Source organism: Zalophus californianus, chromosome 13 (assembly GCF_009762305.2).
Source record: "Zalophus californianus isolate mZalCal1 chromosome 13, mZalCal1.pri.v2, whole genome shotgun sequence".
Classification (NCBI taxonomy): Eukaryota; Metazoa; Chordata; class Mammalia; order Carnivora; family Otariidae; genus Zalophus; species Zalophus californianus.
This window is the reverse complement of record NC_045607.1, coordinates 19,964,879-19,982,130: the sequence shown is the minus strand read 5'-3', so window position 1 is coordinate 19,982,130 and position 17,252 is coordinate 19,964,879. Positions and strand designations below refer to the sequence as shown.

The 17,252-nt window shown below is 54.1% G+C and overlaps 2 protein-coding genes across 9 annotated transcripts in view; one reads left to right on the top strand and one right to left on the bottom strand.

Annotated features, from left to right (window-relative positions):
* Nucleotides 1-7,812, top strand: part of ZNF618 (zinc finger protein 618) — a 179,283-nt gene extending 171,471 nt beyond the window's left edge. For all 7 annotated transcript variants that reach the window (XM_027616619.2, XM_027616618.2, XM_027616617.2 and 4 more), the window contains one exon: nt 110-7,812. In XM_027616619.2, coding sequence (XP_027472420.1) covers nt 110-1,626 — 1,517 coding nt within the window. In that variant the 3' untranslated portion in view covers nt 1,627-7,812. The remainder of the gene's footprint in view (nt 1-109) is intronic.
* Nucleotides 7,813-10,916: 3,104 nt separating this feature from the next.
* LOC113934374 (alpha-1-microglobulin/bikunin precursor) overlaps nt 10,917-17,252 on the bottom strand; it is a 26,818-nt gene continuing 20,482 nt past the window's right edge. For both annotated transcript variants that reach the window (XM_027615217.2, XM_027615215.2), the window contains 4 exons: nt 13,323-13,404; nt 12,158-12,325; nt 11,649-11,822; nt 10,917-11,051 (listed from right to left, as the gene is read on the bottom strand). In XM_027615217.2, the coding sequence (XP_027471018.1) occupies nt 11,020-11,051; nt 11,649-11,822; nt 12,158-12,325; nt 13,323-13,404 (456 nt within the window). In that variant the 3' untranslated portion in view covers nt 10,917-11,019. The remainder of the gene's footprint in view (nt 11,052-11,648; nt 11,823-12,157; nt 12,326-13,322; nt 13,405-17,252) is intronic.

Genomic DNA, 17,252 nt, shown 5'->3' with positions numbered 1-17,252 from the left:
AACCTCATAGTTCCCAATACTAGGTGCTTATAGAATAGTTGGCTGGCTACCAGACGAAGGAACCTCAGATGCCAGGTTTAATGACATCTCTCTTTGTGTCCTCCACCAGCCATGACCAGTGGTTTAACACCCAACAGCATGATCCCCGAGAAGGAGCGGCAGAATATCGCAGAGCGGCTGCTGAGGGTCATGTGCGCCGACCTGGGCGCGCTGAGCGTGGTGAGTGGGAAGGAGTTCCTGAAACTGGCCCAGACGCTGGTGGACAGCGGCGCCCGCTACGGGGCCTTCTCCGTCACGGAGATCCTGGGCAACTTCAACACACTGGCGCTGAAGCACCTGCCGCGCATGTACAACCAGGTGAAGGTGAAGGTGACGTGTGCCTTGGGCAGCAACGCCTGTCTGGGTATCGGTGTCACCTGCCACTCGCAGAGCGTCGGCCCCGACTCGTGCTACATCCTCACGGCCTACCAAGCCGAGGGCAACCACATCAAGAGCTACGTGCTGGGCGTGAAGGGTGCGGACATCCGCGACAGCGGCGACCTGGTGCACCACTGGGTGCAGAACGTGCTGTCGGAGTTCGTGATGTCGGAGATCAGGACCGTGTACGTGACGGACTGCCGGGTGAGCGCGTCGGCCTTCTCCAAGGCCGGCATGTGCCTTCGCTGCTCAGCCTGTGCCTTGAACTCGGTGGTGCAGAGCGTGCTGAGCAAGCGGACGCTGCAGGCCCGCAGCATGCACGAGGTCATCGAGCTGCTCAACGTGTGTGAGGACCTGGCGGGCTCCACGGGCCTGGCCAAGGAGACCTTCGGCTCGCTGGAGGAGACCTCGCCGCCGCCCTGCTGGAACTCGGTCACGGACTCGCTGCTGCTGGTGCACGAGCGCTACGAGCAGATCTGTGAGTTCTACAGCCGCGCCAAGAAGATGAACCTCATCCAGAGCCTCAACAAGCACCTGCTCAGCAATCTGGCGGCCATCCTGACGCCCGTCAAGCAGGCGGTCATCGAGCTGAGCAATGAGAGCCAGCCCACCCTGCAGCTGGTGCTGCCTACCTACGTCAGGCTGGAGAAGCTGTTCACGGCCAAGGCCAACGACGCGGGCACCGTCAGCAAGCTGTGCCACCTTTTCCTGGAGGCCCTCAAGGAGAACTTCAAGGTGCACCCGGCACATAAGGTGGCCATGATCCTGGACCCGCAGCAGAAGCTGCGGCCTGTGCCGCCCTACCAGCACGAGGAGATCATCGGCAAGGTGTGTGAGCTCATCAACGAGGTGAAGGAGTCCTGGACCGAGGAGGCTGACTTCGAGCCCGCCGCCAAGAAGCCCCGCTCCGCCACGGGCGAGCACCCCGCAGCTCAGGAAGACGATCGGCTCGGGAAGAACGAAGTGTACGATTACCTGCAGGAGCCCCTCTTCCAGGCTACCCCTGATCTCTTCCAGTACTGGTCGTGCGTTACCCAAAAGCACACGAAACTCGCCAAGCTGGCCTTCTGGCTGCTCGCGGTTCCGGCCGTGGGGGCCAGGAGCGGGTGTGTAAATATGTGTGAGCAAGCCCTTCTGATCAAAAGGAGGCGGCTGCTCAGTCCAGAAGATATGAACAAACTCATGTTTCTGAAATCCAACATGCTTTAAGACTTCGGAACGGTAAGAAGGAAGAAAAGAAAGAGAAAGAGAAGAGAAACATTAGGAAAAAAAACCACACACACACACAACACTGTCGCAAACAAAGAAAAAGGAATTTAAGTTCTAAACACTGTGGACCTCATTATAAATGCCCCCCCTGGAAACTTAAGTGCTTTTTCAGTGTGTGTGTGCATGTGGCGTGCGGACGCGTCCAGGCGTGTGTGCCGTGGGTGTGCGGTGCAGGGGCCCTGTGCCCGCCCGCGTGGCCCCCGCAGCCTCGCGCACGCATGCACACACACACACAGCCCTGGTGCGTGTGCACACGCCAGCTCGTGGGCGCCTGTGCATTGAACTGGGTGTGTCAGGAAAGCTGAGTGGGGAAGAGGGAAGACACTTCACCTCCTTTTCTCAGTGAGGGGGCTTAAAAGACTCCGTTTTCAGGTGTGCAGATTGGTAGAAAGCTGATGTAAAACGTTCAGGCAGCTGAGATCTGAAGTGACTTGATGCTCTCTGTCCTTGACCCCGTGGCCGCCCCCCCCTTCTGCCCCCTCCATCCCCCTCCCCCAAGCCCTCCTGACCCTCCCACACCCACCCTCTCCCCGGCTGCTCTGCCATGGATTCTCCAAACTGCATCAGATGGACCGTGTCTGCACTGGACTTTGTTCTCGTTCACCTTCAGGGCATTGAGCTGTTGCCTCCGAGATACCCTTGGGGGGGGTCCCGAGGCAGCCGCCTTAGAAACACACCTATCTATCTCCCCAGATCAGGAAAGGAGACTTTAAGAATATAAAGCTGACTTTTGCTTTTTAATATAAGATAGAAGAAAAAAAGACATTTTTTAAAGAAGTATAGATACTGTCTCCACTCCTTAATTTTCTTTCCTAACATTTTAGCAGTTTTTACCTTTTTTTTTTTTTCTTCCAAATTTGATTTTAGACTCTGCTAGGAGGCACTGAATGTCTATAACTTATGTTTTGGAGGTTTTGTTTTTTGTTTTTTTTTTTTTTTTCCAGTTGCCCTTTTTGTTCCTCAAATCACACTGTAAACTAGCTCATCTCAGTGGTATCTTGAGTATGCTAAGGTTTTTATTAGCCCTCCCTGTACAGTCCCATGTTCGTGTATTCGAACAGCCAAGACCACAAACTTGGCTTTGCTGTTTGGAAACCAGGAGTGGGGCTGGAGACCAGGTTTCACAGATGGGGGTTCGGCGGAAGCCATAGGGAAGCATGTGGCTTAGGAGTCCTGAATGTGCGTGGAAGACGCGCCCTCCGGGTTCGCTGTGTCTGGCACCGCGAGTGTCTCACTTCTCTACCCAGAGTGCATTACACTACTCGCCACGTCACTGACACGTGCAGCTCAGCGGGGACTCCCGAGTCCACCCGTGTTCACGTCTGTCGCGCCTCAGCCCCACGGCCCCTCCCCCCTCCCCGGGGCCCCAGGGGTTCCACTGGTGCCATTGCTCACGGCCCTGGGGGTCCCCACGTGAGCCTCGGGCCTCCTTCCAGGACGGCAGTTGAGCGTGGTGCCTTGGGGGCCAAATGGTGGCTGTCTTGAGGGTGGAGTGGCATCAGGCCACATTTAACTTGAGGCCGTGAAAACTCGCTTTTCTCTCCTGAGCAGCTTAGGTTCCACATGCTCAGTCCAAATGCCAAGAGCATGGCCCCTTTGCCCCCGCAAGAGGTGGTTCTGTCAGGGTCAGCACTCCACCCCCACTCCCACCCCCATGAGTCATGTGCTGGTGGCCTCCTGGCCCCTCGGTGGCCGTGGCTGTGGGATAGATGGCTACACTGAGGGCTTCAGGCTAAGAATGACCGCCATCATGGAGGGCTCTTTGCAAAGGCACGTTTCACCATCTTGAGGGTTGACTAAGTCCACTCCATCCCTTCCTGGTAATAAAGCATTACTTAGCAGTGAGATACCTCGACTCCACAAAGCACTGTACAACAGCCCCCTCCCCGGGTCCGTAGCAGATCGGAAAGTCAAGTTGGTTTAAAAACTCGAGAAGGCTTAGGATCGTAGACCAGAACGGTGTCCCTGGGGGCCAGGCCTGCTCATGTCGCCTCATGAGCACTAACCCAGCTTCTCCCTCCGAGTCTTGGACATACTGAAATGCATCAGAATGGGCCGTTCGCACCGACGCTCCAGCACGCGGTGGTCTCAGGAACCAGTGTGCCGTTGCCTCTCCTGGAGAAGTTCTAGGTATTTCCCCCACATTTCCAGCCGGGGTCACACCACCAGAAGAGCCTCCATCTGCACTGGACAGTCACCTCATGTCACTTTCTAGAGAGCGTGGGAGCATCAACGAACATTTTGATCCGACCTTTGGGGACATTCCAGAAGGCTGCAGGGCTGCTGAGGGACAGGTGCCCGCGGCAAAAGGCCCCTCCAGTTGTGCTTTGCTGCTGGGGAAGGGTCCACGACTTGGCACTTTCCACCCCACAGGGAGGACCAGAGCTGCTCACCTTGTGCGGCTGGTGGGAGCAGAGCCTTGGAGTCCATCGTCCCTCTACTGAGAGCAGAGCTGTTCTGCGTTGCCCCATTTTCGGGCCAGACATTTCACTTTGTCACAAAGCCATCAGAGACCGAGCCCAGGTCCGCATTCTCTTTGGAACCCGGGGCTGCCCTCCAGAATGAAAGTCTGCGTAAGTCTAGTTAACTACATTCTAGGTGTCGTATGTGTCACCCCTGTTCTGTTCTTCCTTCCCGCCTCCGTTCAACCCTTCGAGCTTGGCTCACTCTGCAGGGTTAAGACAGATGCCGCTAGGCGCTCTGAAGGCTGTCTCCGTCCTGGGGCTGCCTCATCCAGATCCGGTAACAAGGTGGCAGGTAGTTCTTTGCCTCTCGCAGCTGCTGGCTCCCCCCGAAACTGGTGTCACCAACAGGAAAGGCTGTATCAGGGTGCCCCTTCGGTCTGCTTCCTCACACAGGCAGGTCCCATAGTGCAAATCTTGCTGCAGCGAACAGCTTCGGAAAACCCAAAGATCTGACAGATCCAGCCCCTGGCCCCTCATTTCCAGCAATATCCACCTATCCAAATCCTAGTTTAGCCAAAGGATTGAGGTGGACTCTTTCAGTTCATCTCCCTGGACCTCCCCTGGCACTGACCTTGAGAAAGATTTTTGTCTTCTGCTCGCCCTGGTCTGTGACCACTATGGGACTCTCCCCCACAGGCCCTCGGTTGCTGGCAGGCCAGGAAATAGGGCCATTTCTGTCATGTTCTCGGCAGCTCAGTGTGGTCTTCTGCTGACTTGGACACAACTTGCCTCAAGCCATGTGATTCCCAGGACAGACGTGGTCCTGTTTGACATACGTGGCCCCCAGAGGGGAGGTGGAGAGAGCGCACCTCCGTCCTGCAGGGTGTTCCCCCCTCATCGGACGCCCACGCCAAGGACTGCAGCCTCGTGAGTGGTCGATCTGAGTAGCCTGGGCATGGATGCTCCTGTCCCAACACCGGTCTCCCTCCCTGTGCCTAGACCCACCGGGCAGGCCTCAGATGGTGGTTAGAAACTAGGAAACAAAATGGAAGGGCCACCCGAGCAAAGCTGCTGCCGGATCCCCGAGCAGGTGCCACCAACCCACCTGACAGCCTCGGGCTTGGTGTTCGGGGAATGGCTGTCCGTGGGAAAAGGGTACAGAGGTTTCCTGGAGAGGAGAGAACGGTCTGAGGAAGGACTTTCTTTTTACACGTCCGTAAGCCGGCGAGTGTTCTCCCCTTGAGCTCCCTCCTTTATTTCCTGCACTTTGAAGAAACACCAGGGAAGAACTCTGCGAGGCGTGTTTTCCACTGTGAAGCCAAACCTCTGCCTTTGGGAGTCCCCTGTGCTCGCCCGAGGCCACCTGCTTTGGCCCGGACTCGGACTCGACTCCCCGGCGAGGGGGCACCCGGAGAGCCGTCGGGTACAGCACGCACTCTCGGGGCCCACACGTTCCCCGGAAAGGTTGAAATGAAGCTGGGTTGCGGATGGAGGAGGGAGGCCCTGTGAACGGCAGCCCTGAAGGGGACGGTGCCTGGATGCCGTGGTCACGGTGGACGTGCTCGCAGGGACGGGAAGAGGAGGTGCACGGGCATGGCGGGCGGCCACCTCCTGCCCCGTTGAGCTGGGGTGAGTTCATAGCTTTGCCCTCAGCCCTGAGAACGTGGGTGGCAGCGCTCGTTTGCCTGGGATGTACCTGATGGGGAGCTGCTAGAAAGGCTGCTGGCTTAGAACAGAGAGGCCGAGTTACGGCTCGGGCTGTGCCCTGGAGACGGGAGGCGGGGGGGCTCCTGTCTCAGCCCTGCCAGCGCCACCCCGGCCCCCGTGTCCCGCGGCCTGCCCCTCTCTCCACTGTGGCTAATGTTTGCTAGGCCAGTTATGGTGAACCAATGATAAGAGTGGTGTTTTCCTCTTACGTTTCCCTCCTCGGTTCCCCTGTTCGGGGCTTTCTGCAGGTTTTGTCGTCGTCTTGTTTCTCTTCCTCTCTCATCTGGGTTTGGGGATCGTGGTCAGTAGAGGCCTGCCTTTTCCCTGGAGGGGCCCTGTGGCTTCTCTGTGAGGACACACGTCCCCACCGCCACCACAGGTGTCGCTTTCGAGATCCAACTCCTGTACAGAGAAGGATTTGCTAGGTCTGCAGTTGGGCGTCAGCATCAGGACCCACGGGGGCCCTATCCACCCGCGCGTCCCCACCGGGTACCTTGACTCTTCGAACCAAAGTTCCTTAAAGGGGCACAGCCCAGCCTTGTCCGCAACCTCAGGGGCCTGGGATCCCTGTGGCGCTTCCTGATGTCCAGGTCGGCAGAGACCGCGGGGTCTGAGACCAGCCGGAAGGAAGCCTCCTCCCACAACCCAGGTGCCAGCCGGTCCCCGCCTGGGGCCCTCACTCCCGCCCCGCCAGGGTGGCCGGGTTCCCAGGTGGTGAGCCAGCTCGTGGACTGGCGTGGGGCTGGGACTCGCCAGCCAGGAGAGACAGGACCCGCCGGTCAGCGCATCCGGGGCCATTCAGATCCCAAGCATCAGGAAATCATTTTGTACAACCACCTGAAGCAGAGATATTTTTTAAAAAGCGTAAATTATTTTCAGTTGTTTTCTGATCCTACCTTTTTCTCCCCCCCTCCCCCCCCCCCCCCCCCCCACAAACTTCACATCAGTGATTCTTTCACATCAGGTAAATCTTGAGAAAGCCTTGGTACCCCTCCCTCCGCGTCCCGCTCAGTAACCACGTGCGTGCACCCCCCCATCCTTTCTCAGTAGTTAAGACGTTCTAGGCAATACCATAGGCACATCTGACTGTGTCTCTCTCTCCGAGTGCAAGAAACTCAAGTCATCTTAAAAAAAAAAAAAATACAAAAAAAAATTTACAAAAAAAACAAACACAAAAAAAATATCTTTTTTAGGCCAGAGTTTTCTACAGGTATTAATGAATATTTTTCTTAATCCTTATAAGTTTTATGTGTTTAATATTTCTTAATACCGGTAGCATTAATTTATACTTTTGTAGCAACACAATATTTTTATAAACAGCCAGTGCTTGGCTCCAGTCTCCACGAGGGGTTTATGCAGGGGCCATCTTGGGGCCCTGTGTACCATGTACTGTATTTAAAAAGTTACCTAGTGTCACCCTTGCTGTGTTAATTAACAAGACGTTGTTTGCGGTCTCCTGTGTCGTTGGTGTGGATCCAACAGCTCTCCAAGGAGTCACGTTGCATGGGGGTTGAGTTGACGGTTCTTGTGATCTGTAAACCCCCGAGACCAAACTTGAGGGTTTATTTAGGGTTTTCTGTTTGTCCTTTGGGTTTTTCCGTTTCACTTTGTTTTGGTACCGTATCTCCATTTAACAGCCAAATCAGTTTCGTGATGTTTAAAAACTTTTTCTGATGTCAAATGGAGGAAAGGAACAGAAAAAAAAAAAAAAAAAGATTTTTACAGAGTAATAAAATTTAAAACTGAGCTGTTTAAATGTTGCTGTTTTTACCTGTCTGTTCTTGTCCAAAAGTGGGACATTCCCAGGAAGAAGAGGAAGGTTCCACTCGGTTCCTTAAATCACCAAAAGCCCTAGCCCAGAATTCACCCCCCACCCCCCGAATTCTTGCAACATTATTTCCCAGTTGGTTGATGCCAAGGCAAAAAGACATCCTTTTAATGGTTAGAGAGGATCAGTTACTTAAATGATTTCATGTCAGTGTTGTATTTATGGTTTTACAATAAAACAACCTTTAGGAAGATGGAGGTGTGTGGTGTTATTTCTTGGGTTTGGCATTGGAGCATGTCATCTGGTGAGGAGCGGGGGCACCGGTGAATAGAGACGGAGGAGAGGCAGGATCCCTGGGCTTGACAGAGGGGACACGGTGAGGTCGGGGATGTCATCTCAGCTGAGTTGACACGTGCGGCACCAGAGCCAGCTCAGCCCCCGTGTGATCAGGGATAGGGCCCCTGTGGGCCTTGCTTACGGACCATCGTCCCATGGAACGATGGAGGAGGAGAAATTTCTGAGTCTCCCATGTCCAGTGTCTCAGGAACACATCCAAGTTTGCCTTGTCCGGTGGTCACTGGTGTCACGCCTCTTGCCTCTGGTGACCCGGTACCCAGCAACCTTGGGTGACGTGTGCCTGTGTGTTGTGTCATCCTCCGTCTGGGGAGGAGTGTCTGCGGCTCTGCCAGATTCTCGATGGCATTTGTGGCTCTAAACAGGTTAAAAATCTGTGCCCTCCACGGTGAGCTTTGGGGTACCAGCCTGGGTGGACTTCGGCAGGCCTCACCCAGAGCCTCGCACCCCCGACACACGCACATCAGGGCTTCGAGTCGAGCTGAGGGCAAGTCGAAGGAGAGATGATGCCCCCAGAAGGCGAGCAGTGGCCCGAGTCGGCCAGAAGGGTGTGTGTGCGCTGCTGTCGGAACGGTCTGCTCAAAGGCCAACGCTGTCGTGCTTTCTCCTGGTCTCAACCAGATGACGGAGCGCTGTCCCCGAAGAGGACATGTTACGGGCGTTGGCTGAACTAATCGCACCAAGTCGCATGTGGAGCATCACCAGCAGGCTGCTGAGCTGGACAGCGCCCCCCCCCCCCCGGCCCCCACCCTCCAGGACCATCCTGTGGGTGTTTCCTGTGACCAGTACCCCGGGACATGGCCAAGAGTGGTTGACGTTTCATCGAGGAGTTTCCATGCCGTCTAAGACAAGTCAGGAGTCCACTGTAGCTGAAGAGTCCTTCCCCAGGCCTGGAACATCGCCGTCCTGGAAGAAGGCCAAGGGCATGGCCCAGAGCCTTCATACAACTGAAGGGCCAGTCTCTGGGTTTTTAAAGGTTTTAAAAAAGTATGTGTCGTTACCACGCAGCCACATCAATTTTAGAACAAACGTGACCAGTATCTCTAAGAAAATTTAAGGTGAGAATACTTAAGAACCACCCTGAGTCTTCAGGGCAGCCTCTTGACAAGGGTGATTGTGGTGCCATCTGGGATGAGGGTGCTGGGCTCCGGACTCCGGGTCACAGATGTGCTTCAACCCCACATGTCTGTCTCTAGGACCTGACGAGGCGACAGGCCAACTGGGGAACCGCAGGGGAGGCCCTGGCTGGAGGGACTATCTCACCTCAGCTCCTGCCCCGCCTGCAGGATGCAGTCCCATGGCTGCCGGCATGTTATTTCAAGAGAATCAAGAAATTTAGGGTGGTTTTTTTTTTTTTTTTTTTTTTTTTTTTTAATGGAAGGCCCATTTTTAAATGGTGAGTTCGGAACTATCTACAAAAAAGACCTTATGAGCAAACATCCCATCTCCCAGCTGCAGCTGCTTCCCACTGGAGGCAACCGTCCTTCGGGTCACTTCAGAATATTCCTCTACGGAGCACGGTAAGTGGCCAGCCCTGGTATGTGAGGCATGCATGTGGGGGAAGCAAGGTACGGGTGTAGGACATAGTGACCTTTGTTAGTTCAGGCTGGAGAGCCTGTCTCTTCTCCCCGAACAGTTGCCTGTGTCCCTGCTCCTGACCCACCCACTCCTGCCCGACCACACACACTGTCCCCCAGGACAGTCCTCTCTGTTGGAACCTGGAAGCTCCCAGCTTGGGACTTCCCAGGGAGAAGCGGGGGCTCTTTATGTGTTCTGGCCAAGGGGGCTGCAAAGCTTTCTAGAGCCCAAGTCCTTGCCTCTGGATTCATCTCCTCTCTTCTTCCTTCCTGATGTGTCTCTTAAGCGAATGGGCTAATGGCCTGAGAGGGACCCTTGACTGAATTAGGTGCCAGCCCTTAGCACACTAGCCACTCTGCAGAGAAGAGGTGTGCCGGCCCAGCCTGCCGCCTCAGAAGACCCGAAGCTGGGGGGTTGAATCCCGCAGCAGCACCTCTCAGGGTTCTGGGTGGGTGGACCCAGCAAGAGGGGTTTATAAATTAGTTGTAAATCCTGTGTGTCTCCGATGGAAGCTCCTGGCGTCATGTTCTGAGGCTGAGTTGGTGACCGAGCCACCGAGGACAGTCTGCCTATTGTCTTCCTCAAGGCAGGACAAGCCAGGCCAGGCTGAGGGCTTCCAGCCCTGCTCCAGTGCCTCGCTGGTCCCAGACACCGTGTGAAGGTCAGTGAACATTCTCCTCCTGGGGCAAAGGGCCAGAGTGAGGATCCCAGGAGATGGGATCTCAAGGGCCCATCTGATGTGCTTCCCTGACGTTTCATCGAGGAGTTTCCATGCCGTCTAAGACAAGTCAGGAGTCCACTGTAGCTGAAGAGTCCTTCCCCAGGCCTGGAACATCGCCGTCCCGGAAGAAGGCCAAGGGCATGGCCCAGAGCCTTCATACAGCTGAAGGGCCAGTCTCAGGGTTTTTAAAGTTTTTTTAAAGTTTCCTCAGGAAACACCCTGAGGCTTTTCATCCCCTGGCAGCTGGTGCTGGGACATGGCTGTGACCAAAGTAAAATGCTGGAGTGGGCATTGGTGTGGTAAAGGATGTGAACTGTTTCAGGCACTGTGGGTCACTGGCCCTGACCGGCCCTGGGGCCTGGGCACACGAGGGCACAGTCCTCTCTTCCGACCTTGGGTAGCTGATGACCCGGGTCAAACCTCTCCCAGAAAAAAGTACCCAGAGGTTTTTCACGTCTTCTGGCTTTAATAAAACAAGACAGTCCCATTTTGTACTATTGTGGAGTAACTAGAACTGTGATTTATGTCTCATAATTTGCATAGCCAATTTCATGTACCGAGGACCATTCTAGTACGTTTTCAGCACATTTTTAATTTCTGGGGGGAGCTGGGGTTACTACCCCCCACCATCCCCAGCCTTGTCCCCCTCTCCCGCTACCTCGTTACACGGAGGACAGTGAACAGTCACGACAAGGAATTTCAGGAGTCTACAACTGGGTGTTTATTTTGAACCTGGCCCCTGGGACAGGCAGCGGCCTGCAGCCTCCCTGCGGCCTGTGGTCTTCTGGCGTGTGGCCCCGTCAGCTGAGTAAGTGCAGCGGCTCCTTGTCCCCTGCGGACACAGAGACACTCGGGGAGTAGGTGTGGGGCATGCCCAGGGGCCTGGGGATGGGGGTGCCTCGTGAACGAGGGAAGGCAGCTCGGGCTGACTTGGGCCCTGCGCTTGCGGAATGGCTTGGTATCTCCAAAACACATTCCACAGAACAATCTGGGTTTTAGCCTCTTCTGATTGACTCCAAGTGCCCTTTTCCCAGAGCGGGGAGATAAGGCCGAGGGATCAGATGGCCGCTGGTCCCTGGAATGCCATTACTGATAGCCTCACCCTCAGCGTTAGTCACAGCTGCCGCCGCCAGCCGGGTCCAAAGCGCGCGGAGCGCCGGGAAGTGTGCCAAGTGGGTACTCTGTCCCATTTTACAAAAGTAAAAACTGAGGCTCAAGCTGGCACTCGCCCAACGGGGCCAGCCCCCATGTGACAGCATCCCAGCTGGGGGAAGGTCTGGAGTTTAGCCCCATTTTACAGATGGGCAACAGGCCCGGAGAGTCGGTGGGCTGGTCACCCGGTAGGGTCTCGAACTGCCCTCTCCAGACCCCCACCTCCTCCCGGGGCTCTCCTGCCCAGATCCCAGAGCACCCTGCGGGGGCCGCCTACCATTGCCAGGGACCCCGCAGTACTCCTTGCACTCCTTCTCCGAGTAGAACTTGTTGCCGTTGCCTTGGCAGCCCCCGTAGACGAAGGGGACACACTTCCCCTGGGCGGCGTCAAATGCCCAGAGCTTGTAGTAGCCTCGGCAGGGGCCGGGGACAATGGGGAGGCTGCAGGCCGCTGCGGGGTGGGGGGCGGGTGCAGAGCATGAGTAGCCCTTACACTTGGATGACCCTCGAGACACCCAGCAAAGGGCTGGGTGACGAACCAGGGCACCCTGCTCGTCTAGAACACCTAGCTCCTCCGGCGCTGGGAACCTGGGGCCCATGGAAACCAACCACTGGCCTGGGTCACCCACGTACAAGTGTGCAGTTCCCGTGACTTAAGGAAACCTGCCTTAGAATTCCGCCCCTGGCACGTCCTCCCTCGGGTCCCTGTCCAGCCGGCATGGGGCCCGCTCGGGAGACGGGGCTGGGGCGGTGCAGCGTGCCCAGAGGCGAGGGGCCCGCACTCACCCACGGTCCGGCAGGTCTGCAGACACTCCTTCTCCGAGGCAAAGTTGTTCCCGTTGCCCAGGCAGCCGCCATACTGGAAGGTCTCACAGGCCATGGAGGAGCCATTGTAGAAAAACCTCATGATCATCCCCAGGCAAGGGCCTTCTGCGTGGCCCAGCTGGCAGGAATCTGGGGAGGGGCAGAACGGCAGAGCCTCCTGTCAGCAGGCTGGATGCCTACCGTGCGCCATCTCGTTTTAGTTTTCCCCTCCGCGCTATGAGGAACGATGGTCAACCCATTTCTTAGATGAGGTAAAGTGACTTGCCCGGGGGATCACACAGCCCAGAGAGTCAAAACCATGATACGTCTGCTGGACTCCAAAATCAGTGCCTATTCCGCTCTATACCCCAGCAACCCACAGATGCACCCCCGTGTTGGTCCAGTCTGTCCTGAGACAGTGGTAGCAGCAGCTGATGATGCCTTCACCCGCACGCAGGCCGGCCAGCCTGGCCTCGTCACTGTAAGCCCTACTCCCGTGCCTTTGCTCCCCCCCGTTCCTGCCCCTGAAATGCCGTCCTCCAAGGAGCCCTACCCGGACACCTGGACAAAGCATGACTCCCCTTCATCTAGAAGAACTCCTTGATCCCCTTCTCCCTCCATCCTGAGCTCCCCCAACCCTGCAGCTAACCCTCCCTTTTGGGTCCATCAGTTTCTTCCCTGCCTGTCTCCCCTACTAGACCACAAGCTCCAAAAAGAAGGGGTTTGTCTCCGTGACCCCAGCACCCTCCACAGGGTGGAGCAGGCTCAGTGTTTGCTGAGCAAGCTGGGGAGCGAGGCGGTCGTGAACACTGTCAACTACACAGCATCCTCATGTCCTCCAGTCTGCTCCCACAAAAGCCCTGATGGTGAGCGCAGCGAGCAGTTGTCCCCACTACAGAGAGGGAGAGACCAAGGCTGGGAGGCCACACAGTGGTACAGACAGAGCCAGAACTCGCTTCTCCTAGAGTGACGAGTTCCTGAGCCCAGGCGCCACCCTGACAACCTCCGGCACCGCACAGAGGCCCTGACTTGCCTTTTCTAGTTCCCAGTCCTTGCCTAGCAGACAAGAAAGAGACTTTGTGGTGGTGAGGGCAGCCCTCCTCTCTCGAGTATGACAGAAGAGGGTGGAAAGGTGAGTGGCTGTTACCTTCCTTCTTGTTGAAATCAGTTACTGGTTGCCCGGTCCCTGAGCCTTCCTCCTCCCGGGCCAGCACGGCCCGCCGGGCCCTCTGCGGGGGAGAGAGAGAGAAGCTGTTGTGGGGACCTCGCCACCATTGCTCACCTGTACCCCTGGGGCATATAAACAAACCATTAGCTTGAGGAGTCAGGGTGCAGACAGACGCACACGAACTACCCTGGTTAATGGACTGTTTTCCCCAAAGCATCAACCTGAATCCCAGAACGGGCATCATGGGGGAGGTTTCTAGTCTGAAAGGAAAATCAGAACCGTGAAGTGTAACAATACCCCTGTGTCCAAAAACAGTTGAAATGTCCACAGGGATAAAATAATGGGGAAAAATATCTGAATTGGAACCCAGAAAACGGCACTACTGCCGTGCTAGAAACTTGAAGCCTTTCTACAGGTCGGAGTGTGGGTACGACTGATCTGCAGGAAGGGCTGACCAGACCGTCGTCGTTAGCTGCTTGCAAAAAGGAAAAGCCACCCAGAGAGGATAGAGAAGGGGCCTCAAGACTGGCCCTGACACTTCTAGCTGTGGCGGTCGGGGCTGAAGAGCAGGGCAGGACGCCAAAGCTGACAAAACCCTCTCGGGGTATACAGCCCACTGACTGCAGGCCCCCAGGGCCATGCGAGGCGGGATGAGCGGGGAGAGCGCCGGCCAACAGGCAGCCTTCCTGCCCTGGGGGAGAGACCCCGAATCTGAAAAAGTACATCCGTAGTAACCCTCAACGTTGCCCTTCTCCTTTTAAGGTGCAAGTAAAAGCTGTGATCAGGGACTCCCCCTGTCAAGCTGGCTGCACACAGGCCTTCCTTGGTGAGGGCAAAGGAAAAGAGAAAAACCATGGAACAATTTAAATAACGCAGCTGCTCAGAAGAGTCCGGTTCCGCCGGAGAAATATCTCCACTACACACAGGATGACAGTAAGAACCAGGAGAAAAACCATCAGTGAAATTCAAGATGACACCGCATCGATATCACAGGGGCCGACAGTTATGGAAATGAATAGAATGAAAAAAGTAGAGAGTTACTGGACGTGGAAAGGATTTTGTTGAATTTAACCACACAGTAGAGATAATAAACTGTAGGTTAGTGATTATAAGAAATAAATTCACATAGTAGGAATTCTAGAAGGAGAGGCGATCGATACAGAAATAACAGAAAACAACTTTTCTGCTTTGAAGACTTGAGTTGTTCAATTATAAATAGGGATCAAAAGGAATGAGGCAAAATTAGTGAAGAGCCCCACCTAGACATTCCCTAGAGACAAGGATACAGAGCCCAGCGGCCCTTGCAGTAAATAGCATTAAATGACAGGCCGCAGAGTAGCATCTGAGGGTTACAAGAGGGGAAAGGTGGTAGCCCTGGGATTCTATACTCATCCAAGCTGTTGACCATGTGATGTAAACAAAGGCATTTTCACACATGCGAGGATTCAGTAGTTTTCCACCCATGTTGTTTATCTAGAAGAAAACTACTTTTAGAAATATTCCCGGGTACCCGGCTGGGGGCTCAGTTGGTAGAACATGCAACTCTTGATCTTGGGGCTGTGAGTTTCAGCCCCTCGTGGGGTGTAGAGCTTACTTAAAATCTTAAAAATATATATATTCCCACTGATTGAGACGGGAATCTAAGTGAAAGAAAACAGGTGATGTGATAGCAAATATGACAAAAACTATAAAGCCAATCAAATAGGGAGTTGTTACAACGCTCATAAAACTTACTGTAAATGTTAAAAGTCATTCTCAAAACAAAAGGTGGAAAATATAAACGTCAATCTTAGATTCTTACACCCACAAAGGCAGAGATGTGGGAGGTCTGAAGGGAAGAAATGGAAGTGTGCTCCATTTCTCTTTTTTGCAAGGGGAGTCACTAGTTATGGTTTCATTCTTGATCCTGATAAAGAAATACAGATCCGTCGGGATCTGGATTAAGATGTCAGATTGAAATTTCATTTCAAATTGCCTTTCCAGTATCTAAGAGCGAAAAATGAATTCAGAATACCAATCTCCAAATGTTCATTAGCATCACTCAGTCATGGAAAGGGGCATAGTTTAAAGCAAAAGGTAAAACTGTTGATGAAGGCAAGAAATCAGGTATTTTGGAGCTGAACAGGATGGTCAGCTCCGAACTCTGCCCTCTAACTCCCAAGTCATCAAATTTCTGATAATTGTCCCTTAGACTCCCAAATCCTGAGAGAAGGAAATTAAAGGACCCTATCTTTTTCCTCTTCTGACAGAGGAGTAGTGAAGATGACTTCCGGAAGAGGAAAACAGACTAGATCTTTTTAGGTGAAGGCTCTGGGGCTGCACAGTCTAATGCACCGGGGGTGTTGACAAGTGGACATCACTGCCCCAACCAGGTGGAATGAACCCCACATAGGACATTTAGAAGTTCTTCAAAAGAGAAAGCAAGCAAGCGTATTCCAGCCAAGATGGCGCACCTGAGGAAAGCTCTTCCACCTCTGCCCCTTCCCGCCCTTTCCTTGGACTTTAGAAAAGTAGATGGAACACAAAATACCCAGCCCTTAGACTACATTTGGGTAGGAGGGCATTTGGCTGAATTTTAGCAGGGAAAGGGTCACGGAGCAAATGACCCCCCCCCCCCCCCCCGACCACATACACGCACACCACCACCATATCAGAACAGACGGGCTAAAACTGACTAAGCAGGAGCAAGAGAAAAAGAAATGGTAATGGGACTATCCAGACCCATGTCTGAAATGAAGGAGTAAATAGCCTGAATCAGAGACTGAGCCTGACTGTGGTGGCCCCTGTTATGAACTGCCTAGATGTCCCCTCAGGAATGGACTTACATTCTGAGCCTGAGCCATCAGCCCCTGTTGGAGACGGCCTCAGCGAACGGGACCCCTCTCACCTGAGGTCACGCTTCCTCTCCAGACTGATCAACGTAAGGGTGTTAAGGCTCCACTCCTCAGCGTCCTCATGGGACAACTCCAAAGGCCCTCCCAGTTCTAGAGTGCCCACAGGGTTGGCTGGGGCATTGTGAAGCTCTGCTTCCTCTGCTCAAGCCTCCCTCCATCCCTTCCCTTCCACAGGTGTGGATCTAGGAAACCCCACCTATGACATCAACTTAGGAGAAAATATAACTCAACAGGCAGAAGGAAATTCTCCAGGGACCTCAAGCTAAGAATTACTTAAAACAGGTATTTATTAAAACAAGACTCAAAGACAAAATGGTGAACAACAGAATTAAGATGAAAAGAGAGAACTCAGGCCTAGATAAACAAACTGAGAACCAAGACAACATACATTCAGAGCTAGTAAGTGAGAAATAGCAAGGAACAGAATAGATGCTGCTAAATGGAATGACCGTCCTACAAGAAAGGCAAGTGACAATCCCAGTGAATACAGGCGAAAGCAATGTGAGAATGCCACTACGTGAGGAAGACAAAGATGCTCCAGGATGAGAGAGCAAGTGTTCCTGAGGTAGCAAAACCCAAAAAGGGAACGGAAGATGAATGATGAATTCCATATAGTGCAAGAGAGTCCCCTGAAACAGGAAGAAGGTAATCTGTGGATGGAAAGAGCACACTGTATCCCAGAAAACTTTGATATAGAATTCTCAACACCAAGACATATCCTAGTTAGGATGCTGAGTGCAGAGCACCCGGCTGGCTCAGTCGGCAGAGCATGCTACTCGTGATCTCAGGGTTGTGAGTTCAAGCCCCACGTCGGGCTTAGAGCCGGAAGGAAGGAAGGAAGGATGGAAAAAGATGTACACACCTTCAAGGATAAGGTTTGTCCAGGCATGAAACAAATTGCTTACAAGAAGAAATACCAGACCGGCCTCGGGCTTTCCCAGAGCCGTAATTCGTGCTTAAGAACAACGGAGGAGTGCAGACAACGTTCTGAGTGAAAGGCAACATGACCCAAGAA